The sequence below is a fragment of the Podarcis tiliguerta genome (assembly GCF_965153285.1).
Source record: "Podarcis tiliguerta genome assembly, chromosome: 1".
In the NCBI taxonomy this organism is placed as follows: Eukaryota; Metazoa; Chordata; class Lepidosauria; order Squamata; family Lacertidae; genus Podarcis; species Podarcis tiliguerta.
In genome coordinates this window covers 56,665,098-56,688,277 of record NC_139534.1, presented here as the reverse complement: position 1 = coordinate 56,688,277, position 23,180 = coordinate 56,665,098, and the positions used below count along the sequence as shown (strand labels likewise).

The 23,180-nt window shown below is 44.5% G+C and overlaps 1 protein-coding gene and 1 long non-coding RNA gene across 6 annotated transcripts in view; one reads left to right on the top strand and one right to left on the bottom strand.

The window, feature by feature from the left end:
* SYT7 (synaptotagmin 7) overlaps positions 1-22,993 on the top strand; it is a 225,035-nt gene extending 202,042 nt beyond the window's left edge. For all 5 annotated transcript variants that reach the window (XM_083416931.1, XM_083416935.1, XM_083416934.1 and 2 more), the window contains 5 exons: positions 3,755-4,025; positions 5,638-5,807; positions 6,046-6,160; positions 9,098-9,297; positions 20,365-22,993. In XM_083416931.1, the coding sequence (XP_083273057.1) occupies positions 3,755-4,025; positions 5,638-5,807; positions 6,046-6,160; positions 9,098-9,297; positions 20,365-20,469 (861 nt within the window). In that variant the 3' untranslated portion in view covers positions 20,470-22,993. The remainder of the gene's footprint in view (positions 1-3,754; positions 4,026-5,637; positions 5,808-6,045; positions 6,161-9,097; positions 9,298-20,364) is intronic.
* LOC310666559 lies at positions 1,829-3,740 on the bottom strand. The gene is made up of 2 exons (XR_014505957.1): positions 3,620-3,740; positions 1,829-2,737 (listed from the first exon to the last, which is right to left on the bottom strand). It is a non-coding gene; the product is annotated as an uncharacterized lncRNA (long non-coding RNA).
* Positions 22,994-23,180: the final 187 nt, after the last annotated feature.

Here is a 23,180-nt window from a genome sequence, read left to right as displayed (position 1 = left end):
CAGCCCAAAGTACACGTTGCAGGAAGAAGGGTGATAGGCACCCCTGTCATGTATATTGGGGAGAATGCATGTGACATTACAGGTCTGTACTTAGAATCATAGAATCATAGAATCATAGAGTTGGAAGAGACCACTTTCTACCCCTTTCCCCATAAGTGGCAGCTAATGAAGTGGAATGTGAAGTGGAGAAATATGTGGTGGTGCTGCATCACTTTAATTGAAAAAAACCCATCACATTACATCTGTGAGATATATTTTGGACCTGAGCTCCTGGCCACTTTTGCTATTGTATGCTTCATATCAATGGTTTCTTCAGTCAATATTGATGTAATGTTTGTTCACAGGCTCCGCCATTTTTGGAACCTACGGAGCTTGCAGTTTTTCTCAAGTAGCTGACTTAACTCCTTTGGAGTGCTACTATTGATTTACAGCAGCCTTGCTGTTGATAGACAGTGTGAAGTTCTTTCGAACTTCTAATGGCACTGTAGATGGGAAAGCATTCCTGGAACATCTAATTCAACAGTCAGTCTGTGAGCATTTAGGAAAAGGATGCTGTGATTACCAAGATCCAGCATGGGTTTCTCAAAAATAAGTCATGCCAGACCAATCTGATTTCTTTTTTTGATGGAATTACAAACTTGGTGGATCAGGGAAATGCTGTGGACATAGTGTATCTTGATTTCAGTAAGGCTTTTGACAAAGTCCCCCATGATATTCTCATGTGGAAGCTGGTGAAATGTGCTTTGAAAGACGTAACTGTTAGGTGGATTTTTAGCTTTTACTATCTTTCATTTTTCTTCCTCCCATTGAAATGGAGGGAAGCTGTTCCTCCTTGAAACACTAAAACAAAATAGTATGCCGCAGATTGCAGGCAAGTCTAATGATTCCTTATTTCCTACTACAAGGGGCTTCTCAGGACAACCCTCTGCATTTGCCAACAGTCCCAGCCAGCAACACCAGGGGAGATGGTGTGTATTTGCCCTATCTACTCATACTCCATTGTCTCCAAACATCTAATTGATTAGGCAGCAGTCTATCCCTTTTGATTATTTCCCGCCATTGGTGAAGCTCGAAGAGCCTTTTTATGTAGGGGACTTTGAACTGGGCGTGGAAATGTGCTGGTGGTTGGTTAAGAATCAGTGTCTTATGCTCTCAACTTCTGCATCGACAGAAGTGTCTACACTATCTTCAGGGGCGTACTTTTGCTTGCCTTTGGATAGTACACATTCATTCAGGAGCCTTTGAAAACAATAGTAGCTGAAGATTTCTTAAAGTCTATCAGAGACGTGAAAAGATTCAGGGCAAGCTGCCAAAAGGGGGTGAGATTTAAAATTGGAAATCATTGACCTTGTTGTGGGAGTCAATACAGACATTTAGTTTCCCTGTGTACTGTGGATTCCAATCTTCTGAAGATGTTGTAACTTTCAACGTGCCTTTAGTTAAACTGAGCAAACATAAAGTGTTTGAGAATCAAATCCTCTCCTCTGCCAGCATCTTATTGCAGACCTTTGGATTCTTGTGCCGGAGCATTGTGAAGCCAGACTGAAGGGAAGAATTGCCTATATTTATTTTATCCTGTTTTTCAGACAAAATTGTTCCCCAAAACAGTTCACATCAACCGGGGGGGGGGGGTGTAAACTAATGAATACTTCTGGAACTCTCATATTGGGTCGTAGTGAGTTAATAATACAGGCTGAAACTATGTTGTTAATAAGACCTCGTCTATGTGCTGCAGCATCCAGAATTGAGGACTCAGCTTGGTACAGAATTCAAATTAACCACATAGAGGTCTTCTATTGAGTAATAAATAATGTAATCCTGCCGCAAGTGACCTTGCTATTTGGTTTTATTCTGCAAATCATTTTCTCATCTGTAAAATAGTTGCAAACCGCAATACTTGCTTCCCTTGGGATTGATCTGAAAGTTGCTACCGGTGCAAAATGCTGCAGCCAGGTTGCTGAGTGGAGGTACACACATATTGCACCTCCGCTGAGAGAACTGCACTGGCTGGCAATCACCTACCAGGCCACATTCAAGGTTTTGTCATTAACATATAAAGCTCTGACCAAGCTCAGGACCACCTGCCCTTGTATGGACCCGTAAGATCACTTACTGTAGATAGTCTAGGGAAATTCTACTCACGGTACCACATACTGAAAAATATCACAGGACAGTGATCCCCAAACAGGCATTTTCTGCTATTGCTCCTGTATTATAGTATTTCCTCTCTGAAAATGCCTTAATAGCTATGTCTTTCCACACTGGATATGCTGGCGAATATCCAACATCCATATGTTGGTGCATATGCATTTTGTTGCTAAAGAATTGGCAGCAATGAAGTCTGGAAAAACAGAGGAGGGCAACAGTTCCTGGATCTTTCAGGCAAGTTGCATATATTTTAAGGGATCATTGTGCCTACATATTTTCTGAAGTCCTCAGCACATTTGTTTATTTGGACTATATGCAGGCAGGTCAGAGTTGTGTTTGTTCACCATCATTTTTCCGACTTTCCGATCCTTTAAATTGACTATTTGTAAGGCTAATCAGAATATTGACGTCTTGTGCCTTCCTTTGCTGTATCTGGATCATTTCTTTATCAGGCAGTTGTCAAACCCCTTCCACCTCTTTGCATGCTGAGCTGCAAGAAAGCTTTTCATCTTGAACGGGAGAAAGTTACAGATTCTGATGCAAGGCCAAAGTGGGAATAAAGCCTCCATGTAACCACTGACCTGAGGGCCTAAATGCAATTAAGTTATTAAATTGAGAAAAGCTTAATTAATGTTAGCAATAAAACAGAATGGCAAGCGCATGGACTGAGTGGGAAAGAGCTGCTGGAGGACTGAAGCTCACGTGCCTCTTGAGAAATGAAGGAAGGAGCAGTCTGTGCAAGCAGCAGCTGCAAATTGTAGCAGCGGTGCTGCAAGCTGCTTGCTTTTTTATGACAGGCCATAGCACATAAACATGGAGATGTGGCATTTCCCAGCCACACTGCCAATATATGGACCTTTGAGAACGGGGAAGCGCTATAGCCTCCTTCATAAATAGAGAACGTGAGACAGGCAAGTTCCTGACTCAGCAGCTGGGGGGGGGGGCGGGGAGGCTTACGTGAAGGCCTGGACAATGTAGAAGCTGGAAGGTGAGATGCATAACAAGGAGGCTGGAGCTGTGGCCGATGGCAGTGGGGTGAAGTATTTCCAAGATGGGGGGCTGCACCCTCCACTAATGAGGAGCAGAATATACTGCTGTTTTCAGTAGAATTCATATTTCCTCTCCCTCAGGCACACTTCTAGTTAGGCCTGTGATTATATAGACCTTGTGCTAACAATATCTCCCCCCCCCCCCAATCTCTCCCCGTGGTAATTTCCCAAAGCCCTTTCCCTTCAAATGCTCACTTACATTGGATAAATGATTTTTCAAGTGCCGTTTCTCACCTGAGGACAGCAGACAGTTTGAAAAGGCCTCGAGCTCTCTGAAGGGAAAGAGGCACAGAGATTCTTTTTCCCCATCAGAGTCACTGGCTAAGATGAAGTGGATTGTAAAGGGAAACGTTCTCTAGCAGTAATTGAACATAAATCCTTTACAGGTAATACATAAACCATGAAAAATTCTTACCAATTACCTAGATTTAATCTGGACCTGGCTTGGAAAATCCCTGTGGGTTTCTCGTGCTTAAAAATGTCCAGATGCAGACAGCGAGCCTCCTTCTGTCCCAGACTCTCATGGCTGCCTCTCTCTGTTTTCTTTTGCTCTACAGCTCTCCCCTGGGTCTGAGGATGATGAGGGACATGACAGTGCCAGCCGAGAAAACCTGGGCCGGATCCAGTTTAGCGTTGGCTACAATTTCCAGGAATCCACCCTAACTGTCAAAATATTGAAAGCTCAAGAGCTACCAGCCAAGGATTTCAGTGGCACAAGTGACCCTTTCGTCAAAATTTACCTCCTACCAGATAAAAAAAATAAGCTGGAGACAAAGGTGAAAAGGAAGAATTTAAACCCACATTGGAATGAGACCTTTCTCTTTGAAGGTATGCAAAATGGTCCAGGTTTAGGGTTCTGGTTATGGAGGCCAAGAATTTGCTCTGGCTTCGGGCAAGTTACTTAACAAATCTGCCGCATGCCTCAGTTCTGTTCCTATTACATGTGGTCATGTTTTCCTTCAATGTCTGATTTCAAGGGCAAGCAATGTTGGTGGTGGCATAGAGCAAAAATGCAGTTGTGCAGAATACAGTACTTGTAGCCAAACAGGAAAAGAGGATAACAGAGCACTAACCCATTTAACCCAGTGCCAGTCTTCTCCTGCAAACAGCTGGGGTCAGTTATCACACTTCACATAATAGGCTAGAAATGCTTCAGCATGTCTGCAGCTGCACATCGAGACTGTTACATTTGAAAGCCACTCATTATGCAGAGAGTCATCACACTCATGTCACAGAGGCTACCAAGAATACAGTACTGACATGAAGATTCTCCCCTTGGTCAGGGTAGTCTATATGAAGAGTAACCTCCAAACGCCTTCACATGAAGGCAGCGCCACTGGTAATATGAAGCTGTGTACATATTCTGGGAATAGGCACCATCTACAGTGATACCAGATTAGTGTCACTTCCCATGTTGCATTTTATTCATGGATATGCATCTGAAACTATGGCCCTTTCCCAAAAATTATAATGTGGCAGAGATTATATCTGTGGCTATGTATGAATGGGACATGGACATGCCCCAGACTATGGGAGCAACTTAAAATTCTTCTCTGCAAGAGTAAATACAGTTATAAATCTTTCCTGCATGTGATTTTTTACATGAAAGCATCTTGTGGGCGCACTCACTCTTTTCAGGTAGTATGAAAATGCCTGGGATGAGGGGCATTGCAAGACATTTCTCTCTCCTCAATACATCTTTAAGGTGCCCTCTTTCACACGAAAAAACCAGGAAGCAGTTCTAAGCAAACAGTCATTTTGACAAATGATGACTTTCAGACTGCACCAGTTCCTTGCACTGTTTTAAGATCACACGAGAATGAGAGGATGCAGACATACCCTAAAGAAAATTGTGATCTGTCAAGTATGGCATCAAGTCATACCATGGTCTATCTATTCCATGGGGCCAGTTTGTGCCATATAACATATCATTCTTCTGCTTTATCTACTGTCTTGCTTCCTGCCAAATCAGATCATGCCCTTAGTCCATCACATTTAATACTCGACCTCAGGGGAATGGCCAGAGCCTTACGCTACCAGAGAGAGGCCAAAAGCCTTCACTAGTGATCTAAGTGCAGTGATGGATAAGGCTGGGATTCCTTCCTGGCCCTTATAGCAGCCAGCCAGTTCCCTGAAGCATTAGGTTTGATTGATGAAGTTGGATTACTACTCACTCATCTGGAATACCTACAAATGTTATTCAAGGCTGCAAGATTGCCCAGAAGCATGGGTTCCTTCACCCATGTATGGCCTGGGCCAGTCATGACCACTTCTCCATTGGCAACCTGTATACAGTGATAGATGCTATCTAATGTGGAAAAGACAGTGCAGCAGAATAACCGTTTTCACTTGCATCTAGGCTTAACGTTGGGGCTCCCTTTACTGTGGTTGCCTGCATGTCGTCTCTCAGCTTTTCATCCGCTCCTTTTGCTTTTGGCAGGTTTCCCATATGAGAAAGTGGTTCAGCGGGTGCTCTATCTACAGGTTCTGGATTATGATCGGTTCAGTCGTAACGATCCTATTGGGGAGGTGTCCATTCCCCTCAACAAAGTGGACTTGACCCAGATGCAGACATTCTGGAAAGAACTAAAGCCCTGCAGTGATGGGAGTGTAAGATCCTTGCTTTGTTTTGAAACAGGGGGCTGATCCAGAATATCCAAGGTTGGCTCAGTGCATGCATGCATTGGGGGCTGGCCGTATATGATTCCTAATTCCATGCGGAATGAGGAAAGCTGGCTAGATCCTGAACAGTCTTGGGGTGGTTTCTGTTCAACGTTTACAGTGGGGAATCGGAGGGGGGGTGATGTTACATAATAATTCCTCTATCTCTGCTAACTCTTCTCTGCAGGGAAGCCGAGGAGAGCTTCTCCTGTCACTTTGCTACAACCCTTCAGCTAACTCCATTGTTGTGAACATTATCAAAGCTCGGAATCTTAAAGCCATGGACATCGGGGGAACATCAGGTATGGGGTTCCGTAGCAGCTCTTCTTATGCAGTGGCAAATAGTCTTAGATTTAAAGCTCTTACTTACTTTGCCAAACCTTTACAAATATGGGCCATCATAAAACATCCATATGGTCTGGCACATTCAGATTACATCCTCAATGTCTATTGTTTCTCGGGATGTTTAAGTATCTTCCCTTGACAAAAGCTGAGGGGAAAACGTTCAGTCAGGCTAACATAAAGGCCCTGCGTTGGACTGGATTTATTAATTTTGAAATATAAGTGATCCTGTTGTCTGTTGTATTTAATCTCTAGAACTTGGGGGAGCAATTTTTATTTACAGCTGATTCAATGCTTTGTATTTCAATGACCCCTAATCTGGTTTGAATATTGCAATAAATATATTGCTCACCTGAATTATACAAGAGTTCCAAGTCAATACCAGCAGATCTAATATTGCTATGTAAGAATTGGAACCATCTGGATTTATAAGAGTCCCTATGTAAGTCAGAAAGCAGACTCGAAGGTTGGCAACAAAAATGGAAATGCAACCAGTATTTTATAGTGCTAGGCCGCATCCAATATTCCATCGTGTGTATACCTAGTTCTGCACACATCGTCTCATACTTGATTGAACTTGGGAGCCCCAGGATATGTCTCAAGAAACTTGAATGTATCTTATCTAAATCACTTTTATATACTTGTATTTGAATTGGGATCCCAAAACGTAGCTGGGACAACACTTGAGGTAAAAGACTTAAAGCAAACCACCAATGACCATTTCCTTAGAGGTCTGTGCACTTACTGGTTTCAAGTAAACCTGGCGAGAATCAGAAGCTGTTTGATTTTCAGGTGTTGTTTGCTTGCTTGCTTGGGGTCTCCTCCCAAAGGAGCCTGTCATGTGTTATGCCCATCATCCCCAGCTGACAGAGAGTGAAAGAACAAATGCCTTCAAACTGACCTGCCTCACCTCCTGGGTAGAGAAACTAGCATAGCCTACTTGACAAAAAACCAAGACAATGTGCAGATGAATATCTTCATTGAATTTCTTCTGATCAATGCTGGAAGATTTATAGAGCTGTGGTTCTTAAACTGAGGGATACTTTAAGTGACCCTTGATCCTACAATGGAAATAACAGAGCATGCTATTGAAGAGAGAGTTTCTGTCTGATGCTGAAAGGGCAACTCACATTTCAGTTTCATTTTTATATGTTAAACAGAAAAGTCCTTCATCTTTTGTGTGCCCATAGGACATGTAATGGAGGCACCTTGCTGAAGCTAAGCAGCTCTGGGCCTGGCCAGGGCACGGGTGGGAGGCTCTCTGAGAACTCAGTGAGAAAAGAATTGTGGAATATTAGTGCAAACGGCTCCAGTGGGTTGGTAATCTGGGGCCTGAATGTGGCCCTCCAGGCCTCTCTTGTCTGGCCCTTGGGACTCTCTCGAGGCCGCCACCTCACCTCAGAGCAGTCCTCCTATGTAACCATCCTTGAGAGTTTTTGCCTGGCTGGGATGTGCCCTTGATCTTTAATAATGCCTCTTGCTTGGATGGATGGATGGATGGATGGATGGATGGATGATAGGGGTGTGCAAGTAAGTACAGAAACTACTGTACTGTACAAAAGTAAAAATGGTATTCATTGTTTTGCCCACTTTTGTATCTGACTTCCCTGCCGTCCAGCCATACACATAGGTCCTCTTCAGGCATGCATATGGCTTTGTTAAATCCTGGCCAGTGTACAAAAAGTGAAGTTTTATTTGCAAATCTGTCAAATATTTTCCTTACAGAGGGCATAAAGACAGACAATGGAGTGGCCTTGGAAGAGCAAGTACATCAGAATAGCAGTGCACATACCATTAGGTTTGAAAACTACTAGAAACTATAGAAGTTTCTTCGTTCTATAATGGGATTGAGATTTCCCTTATTATGGTCTGTACCAGAAGGACAAACTGCTTTCATTCTTTTTGCAGCTTGTAATGGGGGGAATATAAACATATTACTTTCTTGATTTCTCTTACATTTTTTAGTTAGGGTGGGATACCTCCACAAGCGTGTAACACTGTGCAATGTAATAAAATGTTATCACAAGGTACTGTGATTGAATTATGTTTTATTGCTCTTAGATTTTATCTCACTTCTGCAGACTAAATATCGCATACATAAGACTACAGTATCTAATTAGACCGTACCTAATGAGCAGCAAAAGCTTGCTTGATTATTCTCTCTTCTGCATTGAGAAGAATGGAGTTTACGACTTCCATTTACTAGTGAGGAGGCAGGCTTTCTGTCCTGGAAAGCTCTGGAAGCAGAAAACCTGAATGTTTGACCTTGTTTTTTAAACATCCCATAAGCAGTGCTGCGCTGGAATGTGGGAACTCCAGTTAAGAATAAACTTCTCAGCCTGAAGGGTTGGTTGTAGAAGCAAGCAAACTAGAAAGTGTTGTCACCAGCTGTAAAGCTGCTGGTTGTAACAGACTGACATGGCTCTGCTGGTTACCAAGAGACCGCAAAACACCAGGCTGGTATTTGAAGCCTCAAACATAGAACCGAGGACAGCATAGCCCATTCTGCATCAGAATTGGAAAGCTGATTGTAAGTGGCCATTGACAGAAATAACTGGGTAGATTACTTGAATAAACTGGCATAAATGGCTTGGAAAGAACATTAACTGCAGGGCAGTTTAGACTGGGGCATGTAATTTAATAAGTGGCTCATTTCCCACGTGGAAGGCAAGTGAACAGCTGGAACCTTTCCACGTAAATAAAACTGAACCCTGTATTTTTGAAACTGATGTAGGTGCTTCTTTGGGGCAAAAAGAGACAAATGATCCCTTGCTACCCAGTTTTATAATATCTGGAGCCTGGGTACTGGGGTGCTCCTTCTGGGTACCTCTACAACTCCACCTCCCCTCCACAGCAAATTATGTCCCAGTGATGTTATCCTCTTTTTCCTGTGCCAGACCCCTACGTGAAGGTGTGGCTGATGTACAAAGACAAACGGGTGGAGAAGAAGAAGACGGTAGTGATGAAACGGTGCCTGAACCCAGTCTTTAATGAGTCCTTCATCTTCGACATCCCCACAGAGAAGCTGAGGGAAACGACCATTATCATCACTGTCATGGATAAGGACAAGCTCAGCCGGAATGATGTCATTGGAAAGGTGAGTTGTCCTCCCAGTCGAGAAGCTCCCGGAGCCCAGGACAAGACCTTTCCAGCTGGGGTTGGCTGAATCTAGGCAGCAGGTCAGTGGACAGGGAGGTTGTTCCACACATAGCTGTGTATGGAGGGCCACCAGTGACTGGAGCTTGTTTCTGTTCCTGTGTTTATTTCTTCAAAGATTTGTCCACATAAGTAGATTACAAATGAAACTTGAAAGGGAATATTGAAATCCACCCCCACCCCTGGGATCTACTATGTTCTCAAACCATTTAGTAAAGTCAACAGAAATAAAAAATCAGTACAAACCACAAGGGTGGGGAGCATGTTTGCCCATCTGGATTTAAGTTTCACGTCCCTCACGGTTCCTCTTCAGTGATACCCATGAGTGCAGATGTCTTGTTAGTAGTACTATTAATTAGGCAGCGGCAGTAACATGCCAACATAATGCATAGTAGCATTGGCAAAAGCATTAGTTAAAGAAGACATGTCCCTTCCTCCAAGGAGCATACGATCTAAATGCCAACAGTGTGGGGTACTTAAAGAGGAGAAAGGAGATGAGAAAGTCAAGAGAACTAAAGGATGAATGTGAGCAAATGTAGCTAACACCTACTGAGGCTTCATTTCTGTTGGGGATGAGCATTAAGCCAAAGGCCTTGCTTACTGGAGAGGGAGGGAGGGAGGGAAGGAGAAGGTATTGGCACCACATAGTTCTGGGAGAGAGTTCTAGGCAGCATGTTGTGTCCAATGTACTCATTCCATTAGCACAAGGATTTCTCCTTGCACAACCAAATTTTCCTCCTCTCTTCTCTCCCCGCACACATCCTGTGCCCCCCCCCATCTTCCCTGAGGTTGAGGGAACCCCTAAAATAAATTTGGGTGGGTGCAGCAAAGGAAGAGAGGAGGTTCTTGTGCTGACAGCTTTGGATATAGCCTATTAAGTTCATCAGAGGAGAATGGCCATAGTCATTTAAGAAAGCAGGAGGCTTTCAGGTTGCTAAAGGTGGTAGACTTAGAGGAGTGAAAGTTGCATGAGAAATATGGGCAGAAAGGTAGCTGTTGGGGTAGAGAGTTGTGGCTAGGAGAGAGATGCCTCTCACTTGCTTTAGGCTTCAACTATTCTAAAAAAATTGATGATTTCATACACGCGCAGAATGCTGGGGCCAGAAGTGGTTTTGTAATAGTCAGTGGGCAGGTCTGCTTCACATGAAAATATTGTTACACACCCCCTCAATCTCCAAGCAGTGAGAGATTCTAGGGGTACCAGGCGCACTTACCAGGATCTGTGTTTCCTTTTGGAAACCACAGCGGAATCTGTGGTGTCTTTAGGATATATGGTTTATTTACACATATGTACAACTTGCGTCTGCGTGGAGAGAGTGCAAAGCATTTACATCCCAAGAGGGTCCTGTTCCTCTCATTGCTACAGCTTCCAATTCCAAGAGATCCCAAATACCATGTCTGACCCTCTCTGCAGTATAAAAGAGACTGCCCGCCTCATACTCTGCCCCCATCGTCTCCGGCTTTCAAAACTGGCACTTTTTTCCTGTTTGCTTATCTCATCACCCTCTGCAATTCTGGCCCTCCCTCCTTAAACTCTGACCTTTAGTCTCTGCTATCTTTCACCTTAGGGAGGGGCTTTCCCCATTTTCTCTCTGGCCCAGAGAGTCTCCGTTAATGACCTTCTTAAATGGGTTAATGACTCGGCCATTCCCGTGATTATCTCTTGATGGTTCTTCTACCAGATAAAATTATTAGACATGGTAAAATTGGTTTAAACTCCAGTCCCCACTAGGTTCTGAAATTTAGGGGTTTGCTTAAATTCTAACCTTTTACAGAATTCTGATATTTTAGGAGAGCCTATCCCCCCCTCAAACCTATAACACTACAGTGGTACCTTGGGTTAAGTACTTAATTCGTTCCGGAGGTCCGTTCTTAACCTGAAACTGTTCTTAACCTGAAGCACCACTTTCGCTAATGGGTCCTCCCGCTGCTGCTGCGCCGCAGGAGCACGATTTCTGTTCTCATCCTGAAGCAAAGTTCTTGACCCAAGGTCCTATTTCTGGGTTAGCGGAGTCTGTAACCTGAAGCGTATGTAACCCGAGGTACCACTGTATATATCTGGCCAGCAGAGAAAAAGCTAAGTACTCTCCTCCTACTCCATCACCACTTCTTTGCTCTAAATTGCAGCCTCCTGAGGGGGCTTTTCATTTTGAAAAATAAAATAAAATTGGGGACTCGATTATATGCCTTTGTGTGTGGCATGCAATTTACCCCAAAGCAAGCCCAACTGTATTTACCGTAAACTGTGCCTGACAGATGCTTGTCTAACATTCACTTTGACTTTTGAAACTGGAATGTGAAACACAGCGGCTGATCAATCAGTGTGTTTCTGCCAATATGATTTTGGTGGTGCTACGCTTTCATTACCACTGGTTTTCTTCTGTCAAGGGTTTCAGCTACCTTACCTTGGAATAGCAAGTTCCTTATGAAGTACTGAGAAAGAAACACCTAAGTATATAGGTGGATACATCATCAGCACAATCTCGGCTGCATCTAAAGGTCTGAACTCAAAACCCCAAATCAGTAGTCAGAAAACTCAAACGCCTTGATCCTGACCTTTGTGAGTGCTCAGAAGCGATCTGCCTTGTCTCACAAGCTGTCCCATTTTCATTTCACTGGAAACAGCTGGTCCCCCTAGATAAATGAATAAACATACAGATCAACTCCTTTCTTTGAAATGAATGAGAAAACTCTTCTGGGCAGGGTTCTTTTTGCAAGGCACACCTACACAGAAGAGTCTATGAGAGAAAGTCTCATGAAGAAGAAGGGGAAAACCACAAAGCACTTCCTGATAAAGAATTTATTTTGAAACCTGTTGGGCCCTTTTTTTCAATTAAAAAAACCTGCCTTCAGTCTTTTCAAAATAAACTGCCCAAATTGTCATTAAGATGAAGCTGCTCTCTCTCTTTTTTTCCCTTTTGGTGCTGCCTCCCCCCTCCGCTTTCCTAGGCAGAGTTGTTCGCTGTATGCATTTGACCTCCTGTATCCAGAATAGATTGATGGATCCAGGCAAGATGCTGTGATTATGATAAATTATGCAAATTGAATACATTGTCATGTATCTACTTTGCAAGATTTATTCCTGTGGCAAATGTTGCAAGGGTCGCAGGATTTTTACCGGAAAGGAGAGTTGTGTAGGGTGCTGGGATAAAATAGTGATTGGAGATCACAGGGGAGGGCTATGTAAAGTGGAAATATTGTCCTTTAGGCCTTGGAAGCAGCAGCAGCAGCAGCAGCAGCAGCAGGCTCTTTCTCTGGCATCAACTGCTTTTCAGTTATTTCTTTTTAACTTGTACAATTTCTAGGTCTTTCATGCAATTTATAAATAATAGATTGTATGATGATAATGAGACCTATAAATGTACTTTCAGAAAATAAATAAAGCTGAACTCCTGACAGTTCTGAATTAGCTGCTCCCTGATTCTGCATAAAGAAGCCAGGTCCTCTTGTCTACCCCCTCAGAGTATAGCATCAGTTAAATTCCAGAGTATGAATATGTATCATTTGTTGCATAATTCCTGTGCAGGTTCTCTGACTCGTTTACAGCCAACATAAATCACAACACAGGTGATCTGCGTCAATATTATCCAGATAAGGAGTTTCAGGATGATCTTGAGGGAGGTGGAATTCACATGGTGCAATTTACATGGAGAGGACAGCACATGGGAATGACCATGTACTCCACCTTCCCCACAATCATGCTTCCCCACCCTGCCAAACAGCTGAAGGATATTGTTTAGCAGGCAGTGGAGGGGGAGAAATGCAATTTACATGCAGATTATGCATGGCAATTTGCATGTAGGGAGTGGCTTGGGCTCCAGCTGCATTGAAGGTCTTCAGGGGACCAATGTGGGCCACAATTTGCTCCCAAGTGTTTTAAGGAAAAACTAAATGAACAAAGGTTCCCATGTTCCCTGGCAAATATTCAAATGCAAGTACCGTATTTTTCGTCCTATAGGGCGCACCGGCCCATAGGACGCACCTCGTTTTTTTGGGGGGGGGGAATGAATAAAAAAAAATTTTTCCTCCCCCCCAGCTGCGGCTGCCGCCCCAAGCCTTGCGGACACCCACCAGAAGCAAGAGGAGCCCGTGCTTCGGGCGGCAGGCTGCTGCCCGCAAGCCTTGTGAGCCCGTGGGAACTCCCACAGGGCTTGCAAGGCTTGCGGATAGCTTCCTGAAGCCTGGAGAGCAAGAGGGGTCGGTGCGCACCGATGCCTCTCGCTCTCCAGGCTTCAGCGAAAGCCTGCATTCGCCCCATAGGACGCACACACATTTCCCCTTCATTTTTGGAGGGGAAAAAGTGCGTCCTATGGGGCGAAAAATACGGTAGATTGGAGGTACCAGATTAATGTAAATCTAGAACTGACCCTGTGCCTGTGCATCCGTTTCTTCTTCAACAGAGGTCTTTCTAATCATACTGTTGCACAAAAGTTTATTCTGCTGCGCATTCAGTTCTAGCTTAACATATCTTCTGATAGTGCAGTCCTATGCATGTCCCAATGACTTGAATGGGACTCATTCCCAAGCAAGTGTGCATAGGATTGCAGCCTAAATTTGTGGAAATGTTCCGACTTGGCACTTTCAAGATGCAGCTGGCCTCCACCTTAACCGCTGAGCTCCATATGTATGCCAACAGAGTTAACAATTAGACTAGCACAGGGAACAAGTTCTATGCCGTATACATAATCTTTCTTTCCTTCAAAACATTTTTGCTATCCTCATCCCTCTGGAGTATAGAACTTGCTTAGGATAAACTTGAATCTAATGAAACACTATTTATAGTGAGGTATGAAATGAAACTCTTGGATAATTGCAGAGCACTGTAGTATTTTGGCAGTAGTGAAACAGTTCTTATAATGAAACTTCTGGAAGAGAGAGATGAATGAGGATGCATAATGGCTTGGGTCTGGTAATCTTACCATTCTTACTCAGTTGAAGGCTTTGCTGGAGCTGTGTGCATAATTCTGGGCCTGCTTTTCTTATATGCATGGGCTCACACTGAACAGCTTAAGATGCCTTATGCTAACTCAGCCCATCACACCCTCTGTTGGCTGACTGGCAACAGGTATCCAGGGTCTCAGGAAGAGGTATTTCACAAACTCCCTGAGGTGTTTGGGTAGAAACTCAGGCCTTGAACATGCAATGCATTGTGTTCTGCCAGTGAACAATGATTCCGTTCACAAATTTCTCATCAGCTTGCAGTTAGGCTTATCACACAATTCTGTTGGATGTCAGGGTAGAATTTAGGCCCAAACCAGACTTAACACAATTCATTGTTGCCCTGATCAAGCAGTGCCCAAACCCAGTCTTCAATGAGCCCTTCTGATAAGTTCCAGATCAGTACCCTGTTTTGGAGCTGTGCACTGTGGTGCCATTGAAAGGCCTTGGGTTATGTCTTCTGCTTCAAATGGATTTGTTGAGAACGTGGACTGAGTGGACCCAAGGCCAGCTCGAGAAAATTTCTACCTGAGGGGAAATAAAATTTGATGTTTCACCGTTTCATATTCAGAAGCTGATCTGGCTGGCAGTTGTATCTTACTTCTGCGCTGGTGATGTGAACAGCATCTTACATGAGCCAGAGAATAGCAAGCTAGCTTAGCGGGTGCAGGGGCAGGTCACATGACAAACACAGGTCCATCCTCCAACATATTGGTACCACTTCCCCACACCAGAAACACCTGTTACCTGAGGTAGCTGCTTCACTTTGCCAGTCTTGAGTGGATCCATGCAGAATTTGGCACACAGTGAAACCATCATATACCGGTAATTCCTTTGCCACATACCCAAATAACCCCACACATGCCTTGTCATGCTTCAGTCCCCTTCTAGCAGTTATTAGTTCTTATTATTATTAATTAAATTTCTTCTTGTTATTGTTGTGATTATTAGTTAGTTAGTTAGTTGTTAGTTGTAGTGAGTTAGTTGTTGTTAGCTGTTATTATTATTAATTAAATTTCTTGTTGCTAATTTTTTTTTATTAGTTAGTTGTTGTTAGTTATTATTATTATTAATTGAATTTCTGCACCACCCTTCATCGAAGGATCCCATGATGGTTCACAATATAAAAACGCAGAAATACATATCATAATAACATTAAGGCACAGTAAATATGGGATGAGTTTCATGCTGGGTGTCTGGAAAAGCAACTAGAAAACTACACATCATAGTGTTTTACCAGATGTCATTCTGCACCGATTCATTCAACTTGGTCAGTTCTTTGTGATTTGGCTTTTCCTTGGTGAATATCAGTTGGCTCAATTATTTTTAGGAAATATGAAATACAAATTCATGCCAGCTGGCGATCTGGTCTTTTATTTGGAAGTGTAATATTATGCACAGCACTTTAAAAGAAATTAATCAGTTCCAAATCTGATTTACATTAAATATATATAATTCTACTCCCGTTAATATAATGATGACAAATTGATGCAGTGATCTTGTTATTATGTGTGCGCACTGCAGAGTCAATTATTCCCTAATGCAGCACTGTATTAAAACAAGCAATGTGTATTAAATTAAAATCAGCATAATGTGAACCCAACATCAAGAGGATGCAAATGTTAACACAGCAAAATTGTTTTGCAAAAGCAAGCTCAGCCAGATCTCTCAGAATTCAGAAGTCTCCCGTTCAACAACCAAATTTTCCATAGGTTTTCCAGGTTAACTCCACAACAGGGTCCTGGTGCTTCAGTTTCCTGAGGAATGAAAGCAGCCACTTTTTATGCTCAGGGCCCATGCTGCAGAATAGCCTGCCACCCATTCATATTTTTTATGGATTGTTCCTGTTTGCAGAGCTTTGTCCACAGTTAGAAGAAAATCAATGGTGTGCATAGCTCTCCTCCAACTTATGCTGCCATGAGTTAGAATGCCTGAGAAATCTCAAAGGACAATAGTAAATTACTAATGATTAACATACTGAAAATAAGCTGTTTTTCAAAAATGTATAACCTTCATGCCCCCTGCCTAGATAGATATGCCCATGCACATATAAATATATATGAAATCCAAACATAGCAGCTGCGGAGAGAGGAGAGGAGGCAGAAGCTTAGCTCAGAACCTGATGGGGTCACAGCAGTATAGAAATTAAAGTTTCATCTCACTTGTCTTTCTTGCGGGAGAGAGGAAAGCTGTGTTTATGCAGATCACGTAGTCAGTTACTCGCTAAATGGAATGCAGCACCAAGCAAAAGCATCAGGGGTGGAGAACCTCCAGTCGACAGGCCAAATCTGACCCAGCACAGGTCCCAATTTGGCCCCTGAGGCCATTTCCCCATAACTCATATACCTGCCCCACTCCTGAGGTCTTACGGGATGTATTCCTGTGGGGAGCTCAATCAGACAGCTAATTCCTGCAGAAAACAACCTTACACTCAACACTTTGCTGGCAAAGCACCCGTGCTGCAATTCCCAAGCGCCTGTCATCCAGCTATTGGACACTTGGAAAACAGTGCACAATGGACTTAGACAAATGGGAGGGGCAACCCATTTGATGTCCTAATTTGTCCTGCCCACCTGTCAAAGCTGGACCACAGGGGTGGGGACAGATAACAATCTGGCCTACTGGGTCAAAAGGGTTCCCAACCCCTGAAATGTGGAACCAGCTCGAAGAGAACTTGCCAAGAAATTTCAGGCAACTACCGACCAAAGTTCAGAATTACTCACCCTCCTCAACCTCTGCTGCAGCAACGTGATAATAAGGAGTGATTGAATAATTGCCATTATTGTACAACCTCCAATCAAGTTATGAAGTCACATTTCTTTTGAGTGAGAGTCAGGAGGCTCCATTAGTGGATCTGGAAGACAAGACTTCGCTGTCATTGCGGGGGAGAAGCTGACACATGCATCCTCCATAGAAGCAATATAGAAAACTAGGGGATAAAAATAACCAGAGCTGCACAGAGGGATGAACACTTGTTTGCATTGCCACATAACTAATTTTGACACCTCCAACACATTTGTTCAGCAGAAGAGGAATGAAGGGTGGCAGCTGGTGTGGGTGAAAAGCTCCATCAAACAGGGCTGTGCTGTAAGTTTCTCACTGGCAGATGCAAAGCCCAAGGCAGTTTAGTGGGAGTCAGTGGCTGGAGATGACTCTCTCTGCAGGAAACCTCATGCCCAAGTTGGAATACGGGGGCTCTTCTCTTCAGTAGCTGCTTGGGTTACATTACACAGTCTGATGGATTGTACTGTTATCTGAAATGTGTCGCCGGAGGTTAGCATTATTAAAAACAATCTACTGCCATTTCTGGACATGGATAGCCTGGTTACAGCTACCCATGCGTTAGTAGCCTCCCAGCTGGATTATTGCAATGCGCTATGTATGGGGATGGTCCTTGAGGATGGTCCAGAGAGGGCAGCCAGAGTGCTAACGGACATATCTGCACAAGGCCATATTACCCTGGTTCTCAAGGATCTGGACTGGCTGCCTGTTTGTCACTGGGTGAAATTCAAGCTGTTAATACTGAGGTCCAAAGCTCTAAATTGCTTAGGGCCTGGGTATTCAAAGGGGCATCTCTCCCCATATAATCCTGCCCAGGCTTTGAGGGCACTGCCATGTGGGCTCACCAGAGGGCTTCCTTGGCAAGAGCATCCCAAGGGACACCCTCCCCTCTGAGTTTTGGCTAGCAAAAACTTTCATTGGTTCCCCCCCCCCCCCCGAATGAGCCATTTTGTGCCCAAGATATACTTGGCTGTGTATTGAGCGATATATTAAACAGATCAAGATGGGGGCATTTTAAATTATATTTCATTGCTGATTTTATTGTTTATTGAGTTTTACATTGGTGTGGCTTTCCCACAGAGAGCACGTGAGGAGGGGATGGCCTACAAGTTCAGTCAGTCAATCATGCCACTCCTTAAACCCAGTGGATATCAGATGTATCTGTCTGGCCTTCTCAACAGGGGTTCCCCATCAGTTCTCTGTGGTCCTACCAATAGGTATAGGGTGGGAAAACCTGTGGCCCTCCAAAGGCTGTTGGACTCCCATTAGCCCCAACCAGCATGACCAGTGATGGGAGCTGTAGTCTAAGAACATCTGGAAGGTTACAGGTATCGCCACCCCTGTGTTAGATCTTCTTTTACAGCCCTCTGAGCACCCAGTTCCTTGTACCTTGCATGCCTTCATTCTCTCAGCCTTCATTCTCAGGCACTTCAAAGGCCTCGGATTCAGTCTCTAGTAGCACCAGTAATGCAAAGGTTACCAAGTAGCAGGCCTGAGAACCACCGACAGTGATCAGTAGCAATCCAGGTCTAGAGGGATCGTCCGGTTGTTTAGTGTGAGGCAGCTCCTGTTCCTAGCAATAGTCTCAGCTGTGGAGAAAAGAGAGCAGTGCTAAGGGAGTAATGTGTAGGGGCTGAAGCACTGGCTTCAGAGCCAGCCCAAGACATTTTGCTGCCTAAGGCAAAATGCATGATGGCACCTCTCCCCATTTCATGTACAAAAGCCAACCAGACTGGTAGACACTGGTTAAGGGACAGCACCTCCCACTGCCCCTGAACGCAATAAGACTACAGCAGGGCAGGACATGCGGCACACTCCCCGCCCCTCAGTATCTGCTGCCTGAGGCAACTGCCTCACTCTGCCTCATGGTAGGGCCACCTCTGCCTGTATCTTTCACAATGAGCCTCTGCTCTTCTATCCCTTTCCCTCCCGTTGTTGAAATTGAATTATTCCTTTTAAACTTTGCTTATAGGGCTGCTGGGCGCACAGTGTTGGTGAATCCCTAGCTACCCACCACCTTACATTGCCCAGAGATATCTAGACAATTACATCAGAATGCACGTGCTTGCTTCATGGGCGTGTGCCCCAGGTTCCTTAAGTACACAGCAACACCCTGATGATGTGTACCCTTCTCAACCATCACCAGCACAAAATACATGGCAAGCCACCAATACTGTGATAGGGCATGGAGTCTCCTATTGAAATATTGCATACCAAAGAATCACAGAGGCCGTTTATACAGGCATCCCACCCCCACCCCACCCCCACTTTCCTTCATGCAAACACGCCCAAATATGTTTCTGCACACCAAAGAAAGGAAATACGTGAAATGGCACCAGTGCACACAAGCAAGCAATTTCTATGATCATGGATGGTCCAAAAAACTGCAGCTGTGATTATAGAAATTGCTGCTGAGTATGATCACAGGGCTCTTGAGAGCAATTACACAAAGAAAAACATTAGGGAAATGCCTGAGTGAATCGGCCCTTGCTAGATAGCTATAAATGTAAACCTCCACGCAGCCCATGTGGTCTGGGTGACTTCTGCACTCTTCATTGTCTATCCTCCATTCTTCATGCATTGTGCCCCTTTACATTAGGAATCCCTGTATGCCAATATACACAGCTCCAGGTCGGACACAGGGCCAAGCAAAATGTGGCAAGAGCTGCCCTGTTTGTTCATGTAGAAAGCAATGTGTGAGGGTCTAATGCTAATGTCAGCTGAAACCTTCCCAGTCTTACCTCCCCATGGTTCATCGCCCCAGATGCGTTCCCTCAGCCTGGCTTACTTCCAACACCGGAGCTGGGCTAGGAGCTCCAGTGACAGATCTTGAGATGGTTAGGTGCTTGCTGGGTTCAGGTCTCCTTACCTATACATCCTTGATGATGTAAAAAAAATGGACATACACGCCCAATTTATATATGAATGGGTGACAGACATTAAAAAAATGCTTGCTCAAGTTTAACCCTTAAGGTTGGAGGGATTGGATGTGATGTAAATGAGCAGGCTGAACAAAGATAAATGTGGAAGACAGACATGGGAGGAATGTGGAGGGTGTGGGAAGAAGGAGGGTTGCAGTGGAGGTAGGGGAAGTTGTGACTGGTAAAGCTTTAAAAGGGCAGAGGGGAAACCAAAAGGGGGGCGGGGAAATAAAGGACCAGAGGGTCAAGTGGAACCAGCGTTTGATGGAGGAGTTGCAACCAGGAGGTTTCCATTGGAGACAAGTCTTGAACGAAGGTCACTCCTCCTGCTTTCTGACCTGTGTGATTTGTTTCCTCATCCCCCCTAGATCTACCTGTCATGGAAGAGTGGCCCAGGCGAAGTGAAGCACTGGAAGGATATGATTTCACACCCCCGGCAGGCTGTGGCACAGTGGCACCAGCTGAAGGCCTGAGAGGCAGGAGCCGAGGACTCGCTCTGGGTTTCAGTGCACCAAGTCAACATTTACTGGCCACACTCTCACTACTACTTTATGCACAACGGCTGCACCCTGGTCTCCCCCAGGGGGGAAAAGCTTGGGAATGACCACAGGCTAAGGAAGCGAACCTGAAACATGTACTAAACTCTGGGAAAGTGGTATCGGTGCCCAATGTGCTGGCTCAGCAGCGCAGAGCATCACAAGGAGCACCATTAATACCCAACCTCCTGCTTTAGCCTTTCCATCAGACTCCTTATGTAGAAAGAACGAGAGAGAGAGAGAAAGAGAGAGAGACCAGAGCAGAGCAGCCCTCCAGCTGAAGGTGGCCTCAGCACTGATTTGTTTGGATTCACAGTGTAGCAATGGCACAATGGGAGGAGAGGGGTCCGCTACTGCCATACAAGACTTCCTATGAGTTCTTCCAGCCAAAGGCCCATTGGGATGGCACCCTACTCCGCCATAAGAAAGCTAACCCCATCCAGCGGCTGCACTGGCCTGAGAGGGGGCACTGCAAGGAGATCACTTGCTCTGTTTCCATGAGGTGGTTTCGTTATCATTCAATAAAACTTGTAAGAGTAATAAGAATAATATAAATAATAATGCTGGCTAGACCTTTTCCTAGCCAGGCCTCTCTGCAAAGGGGAGAGGAGCCACGGAGCTCCCCTAGCCCCCCTGTGTGTGTGTGTGTTGTGTGTTGTAACTATGCGTGCAGGGCATTCGTGTGTCACTTGTGTTCTCTTTCTCTCGCTCAGCCCTAGACAATTTGTTTCTCTGAGGGGCTTGATTCACTGCCCAGCAGGAATTGAGGGGAAGCTTATGCCATGTGGAAAAGGAGGGGAGCAACAGATTTTGGAGCTTTTGATTGAGAGGAGAGAGGAAAGAGAGGCAAGGAGGCCATTTTCTTAACCATGCTGGAAGCCATGAAACACATGCCACAAGCTAGAGTGTGTGTGGTTGTAACACTAGGGAGAGCCTAACTTTTAATTGCCCTTTTTGTTTGGCAGAGGCAAAGGAGACATACTGAGCAGTCCTGAATTTTTTTTTGGGGGGGGGGCAAGGCAGGAGCCATTCAAACTGACCCCTCTCAACATCCCAATGTGCTTGTCACACATGGCCCCAAGCAACCATCCTACTCTAATGATGCCTCCCCATTTTCTCTCCTCCCCTCAGCCAGCCACATGCACCCTAACCCACCACAGTCTCTCTTGGATTCCAAAGCTTGTTTTCACTCAGTCTGCAGCCCTTCCCTTGGAAACCAGCAAACACACACCTGTGCAATTTCTAGTTAATTAGCCACCTACTTTCTGTACCTTTCTGCATCTATGTTAAAAGAGTTTGCCTAGAAACTGACTTCTCTCATTTGCATTCACACACCCCAAATATAGGTTGCATCAAGAAGATTAGTGCCCATGATGTAGATGGATGTGATTTTTCGGCGAAACCAGTACTTCCCGGAAGTGGCGTTGAGGAATTGACCTTATGATAGCAAAACAACCCTAGTTAAAAGTCTTGGGTTGTCCACGCAGTAACTCCAACTTAAATCTTGGGTTTCTATTTGTCTTTGATGAAATGTTTCATCTCTTCTCTGCTTTTTATTCTTCATTGCCTGATAGGGTACCAGGGAAAAGTCAACTCTCCTAGACATTCGGTCAAAATGGCAAAGAGACCATCTCAAGGCTTCATAGGTGAGAGCAGGGACTAAGGGGCACTGACAAGAAAGATTTGTGTCTGATTCCAGTGCTTCTCTGGATCTTTATCTCAGTCTTCCTACATTTTTCTTGCAAGCGGAGAACAAGGATTAATCTGCACAACCATTTTTGAATGTGTTAAAGGCAACATGTTTTATTTCAGTTACTTGGGAAACACTTTTGGGCTAATCTTTTGAATATATTGACAGGTGTCCTAACCCATTGCATCCTGTGGAGAAGCAATAATCGAAAAGCAAGTCAAGCCAGTTCTCCAGGCCACTGCTCACAAGCACTCTGCACAGCTTTTCTTCTCCCCACCTCAAAGGCTAGAATGTGCCATCGAAAAGGGTCATCTGCATGATTCAGTAGGAGCATGCAGGTCAGTCTTGCACTACGCTGCAGACCTTCTGTGCGTAGGAGGTGAGCAGTGATGTGAATGTGACAAACCATTCATATAATCCATTTGCCATTTCCAAGGCTCAAGCTGCAAGGGGGAAATGATGCTGGGGTAGATAAGGCAGAATGGTTTTGTGGAGAGGGAGCCTCAGTCTGAACGCATATTGAAATACTTGCGGCAGCTATTCGACAGAGCAAAAACCACTCGTAAGACAATTCATTTTGGCTTCGAGGTGTCCTAGGTGAAGGTGTGCAGGGCTGGCGCAGGACAGTTTGTTGCCTGAGGCATAGGACAAGATGGCAGCTCCCTGCATTCAACATCCAGACGCTGACTAGTCCAGTGGCTGAGTCTTTTATATATATATATATTCACAACTAAACATTATCATCACATAAGTATAAAAGAATAAACCACACACACACAAAAAGAAAATAGAAAATAAAACATGTCCACACAATATTAAATCCACATTTTGGGGTTACTCAGATCCCTCGACTTCCCTCTAGCCGCGGCTGAGTCTTAATTCAGCACCTGGGATTGGACAGTGTCCTTCACCATACCAGAGGCAGCAAGCTAGTTGCGAAGGGGGCAGGACGTGTCAT